The following is a 10,659-nucleotide window of genomic DNA, read 5'->3' as shown; positions in this document are numbered from 1 at the left end:
GTATATAATGTATAATATATAGCAGTATATAATGTATAATATATAGCAGTATATAATGTATAATATATAGCAGTATATAATGTATAATATATAGCAGTATATAATGTATAATATATAGCAGTATATCATGTATAATATATAGCAGTATATAATGTATAATATATAGCAGTATATAATGTATAATATATAGCAGTATATAATGTATAATATATAGCAGTATATCATGTATAATATATAGCAGTATATAATGTATAATATATAGCAGTATAATATATAGCAGTATATAATGTATAATATATAGCAGTATAATATATAGCAGTATATAATGTAGAATATATAGCAGTATAATATATAGCAGTATATAATGTATAATATATAGCAGTATATAATGTATAATATATAGCAGTATATAATGTATAATATAATATATTGGGGGAGGGGAGACGCTTCCATCCTGTTCTGACAGAGAAGTAAACGAGAAGTAAATAAGAAGTGAACAGGTCAGGTGGGCGGGGCCTGTCTCTGGTGACGTCACGCAGGGGAGAGGTTGCTCCTCGTGACCGGATGTTTTGCCCGTGTGACCGGCACTTCCGCTGTCTGGGCTCCCGGTAGAAGCGGCTGTGTATCGGGGAGCGGACCGGCCATGGGGCTGGAGTGGAGCCGTCAGGAGGAGCGGCAGCCGCTGCTGGCCGGGTCCCGGATCCCGCGGGTGTTCGGGCGGCGCTGGCTGGTGCTGCTGCTCTTCTCCCTCCTCGGCTTCATGCAGGGTCTATTGTGGAACAGCTGGGGGCCCATCCAGAACTCCGCCCGGGCCGCCTACGGCTTCAGCAGCCTGGACATCGCCCTCCTGGTCCTGTGGGGCCCCATCGGCTTTCTGCCCTGCTTCCTCTTCATGTGGCTGATGGACAAGAAGGGTGAGTGATCGGCATACACCCAACTGACTGGGGTACACCCAACGACTGCCCGACTACTGGGGTACACCCGACTACTGCCCGAATACCGCCTGACTGGGGTACACCCAACTACCGCCCGAATACCGCCTGACTGGGGTATACCCAACTACCGCCCGAATACCGCCTGACTGGGGTATACCCAACTACCGCCCGAATACCGCCTGACTGGGGTACACCCGACTACTGCCCGAATACCGCCTGACTGGGGTACACCCAACTACCGCCCGAATACCGCCTGACTGGGGTACACCCAACTACCGCCCGAATACCGCCTGACTGGGGTATACCCAACTACCGCCCGAATACCGCCTGACTGGGGTACACCCAACTACCGCCCGAATACCGCCTGACTGGGGTACACCCGACTACTGCCCGAATACCGCCTGACTGGGGTACACCCAACTACCGCCCGAATACCGCCTGACTGGGGTACACCCAACTACCGCCCGAATACCGCCTGACTGGGGTACACCCGACTACTGCCCGAATACCGCCTGACTGGGGTACACCCGACTACTGCCCGAATACCGCCTGACTGGGGTACACCCGACTACCGCCCGAATACCGCCTGACTGGGGTACACCCAACTACCGCCCGAATACCGCCTGACTGGGGTACACCCGACTACTGCCCGAATACCGCCTGACTGGGGTACACCCAACTACCGCCCGAATACCGCCTGACTGGATTATACCCAACTTCCGCCCGAATACCGCCTGACTGGGGTACACCCAACTACCGCCCGAATACCGCCTGACTGGGGTACACCCGACTACCGCCCGAATACCGCCTGACTGGGGTACACCCAACTACTGCCCGAATACCGCCTGACTGGGGTACACCCGACTACCGCCCGAATACCGCCTGACTGGGGTACACCCAACTACCGCCCGAATACCGCCTGACTGGGGTACACCCAACTACCGCCCGAATACCGCATGACTGGGGTACACCCAACTACCGCCCGAATACCGCATGACTGGGGTACACCCAACTACCGCCCGAATACCGCATGACTGGGGTACACCCAACTACCGCCCGAATACCGCCTGACTGGGGTACACCCGACTACTGCCCGAATACCGCCTGACTGGGGTACACCCAACTACCGCCCGAATACCGCCTGACTGGGGTACACCCAACTACCGCCCGAATACCGCCTGACTGGGGTATACCCAACTACCGCCCGAATACCGCCTGACTGGGGTACACCCAACTACCGCCCGAATACCGCCTGACTGGGGTACACCCGACTACTGCCCGAATACCGCCTGACTGGGGTACACCCGACTACTGCCCGAATACCGCCTGACTGGGGTACACCCGACTACCGCCCGAATACCGCCTGACTGGGGTACACCCGACTACCGCCCGAATACCGCCTGACTGGGGTATACCCAACTACCGCCCGAATACCGCCTGACTGGGGTACACCCGACTACTGCCCGAATACCGCCTGACTGGGGTACACCCAACTACCGCCCGAATACCGCCTGACTGGATTATACCCAACTACCGCCCGAATACCGCCTGACTGGGGTACACCCAACTACCGCCCGAATACCGCCTGACTGGGGTACACCCGACTACTGCCCGAATACCGCCTGACTGGGGTACACCCAACTACCGCCCGAATACCGCCTGACTGGATTATACCCAACTACCGCCCGAATACCGCCTGACTGGGGTACACCCAACTACCGCCCGAATACCGCCTGACTGGGGTACACCCGACTACTGCCCGAATACCGCCTGACTGGGGTACACCCAACTACCGCCCGAATACCGCCTGACTGGATTATACCCAACTACCGCCCGAATACCGCCTGACTGGGGTACACCCAACTACCGCCCGAATACCGCCTGACTGGGGTACACCCGACTACTGCCCGAATACCGCCTGACTGGGGTACACCCAACTACTGCCCGAATACCGCCTGACTGGGGTACACCCGACTACCGCCCGAATACCGCCTGACTGGGGTATACCCGACTACCGCCCGAATACCGCATGACTGGGGTACACCCAACTACCACCCGAATACCGCATGACTGGGGTACACCCGACTACTGGGGTACACCCGAATACCGCCTGACTGGGGTATACCCAACTACCGCCCGAATACCGCCTGACTGGGGTACACCCGACTACTGGGGTACACCCAACTACCGCCCGAATACCGCCTGACTGGGGTACACCCGACTACCGCCCGAATACCGCCTGACTGGGGTACACCCGACTACCGCCCGAATACCGCCTGACTGGGGTACACCCGACTACCGCCCGAATACCGCATGACTGGGGTACACCCGACTACTGGGGTTCACCCGACTACCGCCCGACTCCCGCCTGACTGGGTTGTAGTCTTGTAGTTGTAGTTGTAGGGTTGGAATAAGGGCTATGAAGTGATGGGGGGGGGGGGGTCCAGATTCATAGTCACATGACTAAGGTCCCTAGATCGTACCATTCCTCGCATTCTCAATCAGTCACGTATCTGTTCCGGAATTTTTGGGGTATTTCAGATAGTTTCCTCTCACGCGCCAAAGCTATTGCCTGACACACTGCCACTGTGACATCTGACAAACTCCTTACTGCAGTGTTTTTCCAAACTGTGTGTCTCCAGCTGTTGCGAAACTACAACTCCCAGCACGTCCAGCAGTCACCACGGAGACTAATCACAACCCTGCAGGGTCACCTGGATAAGAAGGACCTGTAATTTCAGGTTCGTCCGCACCGTCATGACCGCTCCCAACCGCAACCCCATACAGCCTCCCGCTCTCCTCAGGTGTGCGTGCATTATCGGGGTGAATGGCTTTGTTGTTTTTGCATTGCTGAGGAGGACATCTCTGCCAATTATATCCAGGAATAGAAGAACAGAGCTAATTTCTTCCCAAAAAAAAAAAACTGCACCACTTCTGTCCCCAAGTGGTGCAGGGTATTACTTGGAACCCAGCTGCAATACTGCACACAACCTGGGGACAGATGGGGAGCTGTTTTTTGAAGAAATTGCCTCTAGATAACTTTTTTTTTTTTTTTTTTTTTTTTTTAACAAGGTCACAACCTTGTGCAGGACAGGCCCTCGTGACTTCACCAACAGGCACAAGTGACGGGGAACCTCACCCTACTCACTACACAGTTATGGGTCACCCAGGTGGGTATAGGGATATGATGGAGGTATCTGCCCTGTTCTGGCTCAATGAAGGCTGCAGGTTCCCCGCGCACACCACGTGGCGTGAACCGCGCGCTCTCCCTATACCCCCTTTCTAGGCCTCCATGCTTGATTTATACAGAGCTGGCGAGGCTTGTACCCATGATGGTACCATGCACCAACACTGCAGCTTCATTCTCCGCTTCTCTTCTACAGTTATTACTGGCAGCACCAGGAGGAGCAGGGAGGGGGACAGAAATGCATTGGGATAGTGTACACAAGGGAGGGCACAAAGGGGGCATTGACTTATCCCGCTTGTTGTGTATATGTGACATTTACCATCTGTTTACACTAATGGGGGGTAGGGGGTCATCTGCCATGTCGGCTCCTCCGCAGACAGACCCCCACTCTTCTATTATTTGGGTAACAAACATTACCTTTTGCCCTTCTGACCCCCATTGGGTATCCTCTCTGTACCCCACATGCATCAGATCAGTGAGGAGTCCCAAATCAGTTGAATTAAAGGGGTACTCTGGTGGAAAACTTTATATATATATATATATATATATATATATATATATATATATATATATATATATCTATATCTATCTCTGGTGCCAGAAAGTTAAACACATTTGTAAATTACTTCTATTAAAAAAATCTTAATCCTTCCACTACTTATCAGCTGCTGAATTCTACAGAGGAAATGCTTTTCTTTTTGGATTTCTTTTCTGTCTGACCACAGTGCTCTCTGCTGACACCTCTGTCCATTTTAGGAACTGTCCAGAGCAGGATAGGTTTGCTATAGGCATTTTGCTCCTGCTCTGGAAACTTCCTAAAATGGACAGAGGTGTCAGCAGAGAGCACTGTGGTCAGACAGAAAAGAAATCCAAAAAGAAAAGTATTTCCTCTGTAGTATTCAGCAGCTGATAAGTAGTGGAAGGATTAAGATTTTTTAATAGAAGTCATTTACAAATCTGTTTAACTTTCTGGCACCAGTTCATTTAATAATAAAAAAAAAAATTAAAAAGAAAAATTTCACTTTTAAAGCAACAGTCTCCAACTCATTGACCTCCAGAAAGCTGTCCGGGCATGCTGGGAGTTGTAGTTTTACAACAGCTGGGAGCACTCTGATTGGGAAACACTGGCTTAGATACAAGGGTACATCATCCAGGTGAAATGTTAAACTTCACAGATCAGTGTCACGCAACCATTGTGCCTCCAGCTGTTGCAAAACTACAACTCCCAGCATGCCCGGACAGCCGAAGGCTGTCCGGGCATGCTGGGGGTTGTAGTTTTGAAACAGCTGGAGGCACAGTGGTTGCGTGACACTGCGGTTATATTTAAAAACTTTAGGCAGTCTGATAAACCATTTAACCCTGTAACGTGCTGAGTGGCAGAGTTCCCCTTTAAGCCACCGATCCTGGCGTCTTGTCATACGTCTGTCTGTATAATTGCTCATTTGGAGATGTAAATCTTCGTTCCGTGTCTCCCGCGGTGCTGGCGGCGTTTGTGGTGATATAATTAGAGAGTGTTCCCTCCTCCTGCTCCCCAACACTTGCACTTTTTGACAGCGCGGTTGCTGGGATGACATCCCGGGGACGGGTGGCTCAGAGAGCTGTCACCCGCTGCTGCACTAATGTGACTTGTCATGTGGAATGTCAGCGCCCGAAACGACAGGGGGGGAGAAAAATAAAAACAAGTCAACCAGAAATACAGGATAAACCTGCTGTGTACCACACGGCACGTACTATACGGCGTGTACCACACGGCACGTACTACACGGCGTGTACCACACGGCACGTACCACACGGCGCGTACCACACGGCACGTACGACACGGCGGGTACCACACGGCACGTACCACACGGCACGTACCACACGGCGGGTACCACACGGCACGTACCACACGGCGGGTACCACACGGCGGGTACCACACGGCGGGTACCACACGGCGGGTACCACACGGCGCGTACCACACGGCGCACTCCAGGCCCGGACGGAGGCCATGGCGGTCAGGTGTATCTGTTGGTCTCATCTGTTCTGAGATCGCTTCCTCCATTGTCCCCTCCACACGTCCTGCCACTCTTTCTACTGCCGCTCACATGTGATTGACAGGCCGGTGTTGTGTATCAAGCGCCCTCAGCTGCTGCGCACCTCGTGCCTGCATCACATGAATGTTACTTCACTTGGCAGATGATGTTTACAAGAAAATAGCACCAGGAGGTTAGATACTGATATCCTGCACCTGTCGGCACCTACATGGAGCAGTCACGTGGGCGGTAACCGTCACTAACCCCCCCCCCCCCCCCCGTTCCTGCACTTAAAGGGGTACTCCGGTGAAAAACTATTAATTAATTATTTTTATTATTTTTTTTTTATTTTTATCAACTGGTGACAGAACGTTAAACAGATTTGTAAATCTTAATCCTTCCAGTTCTTATCAGCTGCTTTATGCTCCACAGGAAGTTGTGTAGTTCTTTCCAGTCTGACCACAGTGCTCTCTGGACAGTTCCTGACACGGACGGAGGTGTCAGCAGAGTAGAAGCAAATCCCCACAGCAAACCTCTCCTGCTCCGGACAGTTCCTGAGCTGGACAGAGGTGTCAGCAGAGAGCACTGTGGTCAGAACTACACAACTTCCTGTGGAGCGTACAGCAGCTGATAAGTACTGGAACGATTAATATTTTTAAATTAGAAGTAATTTACACATCTGTTTAACTTTCCGGCTTCAGTTGATTTAAAAAAAAAAAATAATTATTAAATAAAAATAGTTTTTCACCGGAGTACCCCTTTAACTGCGCGCGGTGTGTTAGGTCGGTGAGGAATAGTAACGTAGCAAGCGTCATGTGACCATGGATCATATTATACAAGTGTGCATTGTGTGTGAGGCCTGACCTGACCCCCCCCCAGTCTCTCTATAGAGCAGTGTTTCCCAACCGTTGTGCCTCCAGCTGTTGCAAAACTACAACTCCCAGCATGCCCGGACAGCCTTTGGCTGTCCGGGCATGCTGGAAGTTGTAGTTTTGCAACAGCTGCAGGCACCCTGTTTGGGAAACACTGCTCTAAGTAGTAAAAGGGTGGGAGGAAACATTTAAAAAAAAAAAAAACTGATACTCACCTAGCCCCGATTCCCTATCTGCCGCAGACCCTGTTCTCCTCCGTGCAGTCCCAGTGTCTTCTTTTTGCTCCCCTAGAAGCAGCTGGGGACTGGGACCGGGGCTTAGAACAACATGTGACATTGGGGGGGGGATTGACATGAAATGGGGGGAGACATTAAATGTGGGGGGGTAGAAATGAAATGGTACAGTCCAAAATCGCAATATTTACCTCTATAATCACAATCGCACGTTTTTGCCCTAATGTGAATGAAGCGAGGAGTGTAGCAGAGTCGAGTTTTCCTGCAGGGATGATGTATTCTTTATATCTGATCCTTATTTGCAGCAGAACGGAGGACACTTTACTGCTGGGTCATCCATCACCGCCACATAGTGCAGAAATCTATTGTCTCGGCGCAGGCGGAAGGACCATGTGGAGTCTGTAAAAGCTTCTCTGCATGAGATGATGGGCATTCTCCTGAGCCGCCGAACGCCCGCAGTCTCCACCGCCATCTCGTACACTAATACTTACTCTACCGCCATGTCACAACGCCTGCATTTTGTGCCCACCACCCCATATCACATCCCTCCCCATTAAAGGAATACTGCGGTGGAAAACATATATATATATATATATATATATATATATATATATATATATATATAATTTTTTTTTTTTTTTTTTTTAAATTAACTGGTGCCAGAAAGTTAAACAGATTTGTAAATGACTTCTATTAAAAAATCTTTACCCTTCCAGTACTTTTTAGCAGCTGTATGCTACAGAGGAAATTCTTTTCTTTTTGAATTTCTTTTTTGTCTTGTCCACAGTGCTCTCTGCTGACCTCTGCTGTCCGTGCCAGAGCCGGAGAAAATCCCCATGGAAAACCTATCCTGCTCTGGACAGTTCCTGATACGGGCATCAGATGCCAGCAGAGAGCACTGTGGACAAGACAAAAAAGAAATTCAAAAAGAAAAGAATTTCCTTCGTGGCAAACAGCTGCTTAAAATTACTGGAAGGATTAAGATTTTTTTTTTTTTTTTTAATAGAAGAAATTTTATAAATCTGTTTAACTTTCTGGCTCCAGTTGATTTAAAAAATATATATATTTTCCACCGGAGTACCCCTTTAATGTTGGTGCGCAGGGGAAACCTTTAAAAAAACATAAATAAATAAATAAATCTGAAACTTACCTAGCCCCTAGGTCTGCCGCAGATCCCGTTCTCCTCCATGCAGTCCAGTGTCTTATGTGCCTTACAGGACCTTCCTGTTCAGCCAATCACTAGCCTGACACATGACACCGCTGCAGCCACTGATTGGCTGAGCGGGAAAGGTCCTGGAACCAGCTGGTTGTCGGGAGCAGTGAGAAGATACCGGGACCACATGGAGAACAGGATCTGCGGTGGAATCTACGGGGACTGGGGATAGGCTTATGTATCCCCCCGCACCCTCATTATTACTTAGTGTTTTCCAACCAGTGAACCTACAGCTGTTGCAAACCTACAACTGCCAGCATGCTCGGACAGCGCATGCTGAGAATTTTAGTTTTGCAACAGCTGGAGGCACACTGATTGAGAAACACTGACCTATCCATATTTATTTATATTTTGTGTATATGCATATATATGTATGTACATACACAGAGGACAGAGAGCACTGTGGTCAGACCGGAAAGAACTACACAACTTCCTGTGGAGCATGCAGCAGCTGATAAGTACTGGAAGGATTAAAATTTTTTAAATAGAAGCAATTTACAGATCTGTATCACTTTCTAGCACCATTTGGTTTGAGAACATTTCTTTTCCTCCGGAGTGACCCTTTAAGTGTGTGAAGGAGATTTGAGAGAGAAATGTTGTATTTCTTTGTGCCGCGTGTTGCCTATTTAAGGGTTAACCACTTACCCCCCCCCCCCCCCCCCCAAACACTCTGCCCCATCGATCACATACCTGCCGCGGTTTCCTATATAATCTACATTTAGAATTCGGAGAAGCGAATCAAATTACATCTAAGACTTTAAATTAAAAGACTTTCTGGCCTATTAGGTTTCCCTCTCGGTTCCGGCTCGGTACAAGAAAATTCCAATTCTGAGGCAAATTGAAGCCCCGGATATGTAGGAAATAAGTTCTCCGAAATACAGGGACCGGGGGGAAAGGAAAGGTACTAACGGGGAATAATTCACTTATTTCTGAGCGGGAAAAAGGTCCTGGAAGCAGCTGGTTGTCGGGAGCAGAAAGAAGATAACGGAGCTCACGGAGGAGAACAGGATCTGCAGCGGAACCGACCGGGACTGGGGATAGGGTTATGGTTCCCCCGCACCCTCATTATTACTTAGTGTTTTCCAACCAGTGTGCCTCCAGCTGTTGCAAAACTACAACTCTCAGCATGCCCGGACAGCCAAAGGCTGTCCGGGCATGCTGGGAGTTGTAGTTTTGCAACAGCTGGAGCCACCCTTGTTGGGAAACACTGATGTAGGGCTGTCTGGGCTTGCTTGGAGTTGTAGTCTTGGTACAGCTGGAGGCACCCTGGTTGGGAAACACTGATGTAGGGCTGTCTGGGCATGCTGGGAGTTCTAGTTTTGGAACAGCTGGAGGCGCTCTGTTTGGGAAACACTGACTTAGAATTTGAATGTCAGCGGTGGCCCAACCCCAGACCCTGTGTACAGGATAAGGGTGCGTTCACAATGAGGAATAGGAGAGGAATACTCGCTTTAAAAAAAAAAAATCTGCCACGGAATTTAATGTATTTTTTTTTTTTTTTTCCGTATGGAATTCTGCACAGATTTACCGCATGGAACATAGGAGGAAACTGTTTTTTATTTTTTGGGGGGGGAATTTCCCTATTTAATTTTTTATTCTTTTTTTTTTAGTGCAGAATTTCCACGCGGAAACTATTTCAAGCGAAAACATTTTTACCACCAACTTCAATGGACTTCTTTGCGTATTCCGCAAAAATAATGAACATGTTCTTTCTTCTAGCGGAACGGAATTAACACAGTGTGAACAGTGCAGAGTAAAATACATTGAAGTCAATGGCAAAGCAGATGTTAATTATTTCTAAGCGGAGAATTCAAGACGAATTACTTGAGTAAATTCCTCTTGAATTGGTCAGTGTGAACGCACCCTAATGGTGCCGGGCGCCACCGCAGGTAATGGCGAATCTTCCCAAAGTGGGAAGGGGGAGGGGACATAACGCAATTCACAAAAATCGCATTCCGATTGAGATATAAGTTGCGGCCCTGTGTGTGAATATTGTTACTATATGTCGCCATCTTCTCCCCTCAGGTCTCCGTGTGACCGTCCTCCTCACGCTGCTGGTGATGATGGTCGGCGCCGGCCTGCGCTGCGTCCCCGTGACGAATCTGGAGCTGAGGAGAAGGTACGTTAACGTCTTATGTCAGACGCCGCGTTGTTCACAAGATTCCTCATTACGAGGTGTGACTGCGGTCCCCGGTGTTCCCCAGGAA

General features: G+C 49.3%; 1 protein-coding gene across 1 annotated transcript in view; it reads left to right on the top strand.

Moving 5' to 3' along the window:
- The first annotated feature begins 560 nt into the window (after positions 1-560).
- SLC49A4 (solute carrier family 49 member 4) overlaps positions 561-10,659 on the top strand; it is a 72,110-nt gene continuing 62,011 nt past the window's right edge. Inside the window, exons 1-2 of the mRNA XM_056536542.1 lie at positions 561-914; positions 10,478-10,571. Coding sequence (XP_056392517.1) covers positions 644-914; positions 10,478-10,571 — 365 coding nt within the window. The 5' untranslated portion in view covers positions 561-643. The remainder of the gene's footprint in view (positions 915-10,477; positions 10,572-10,659) is intronic.

The sequence above is a fragment of the Hyla sarda genome, chromosome 8, assembly GCF_029499605.1.
Source record: "Hyla sarda isolate aHylSar1 chromosome 8, aHylSar1.hap1, whole genome shotgun sequence".
Lineage (NCBI taxonomy): Eukaryota > Metazoa > Chordata > Amphibia > Anura > Hylidae > Hyla > Hyla sarda.
This window is presented reverse-complemented; position numbering and strand designations above follow the sequence as displayed.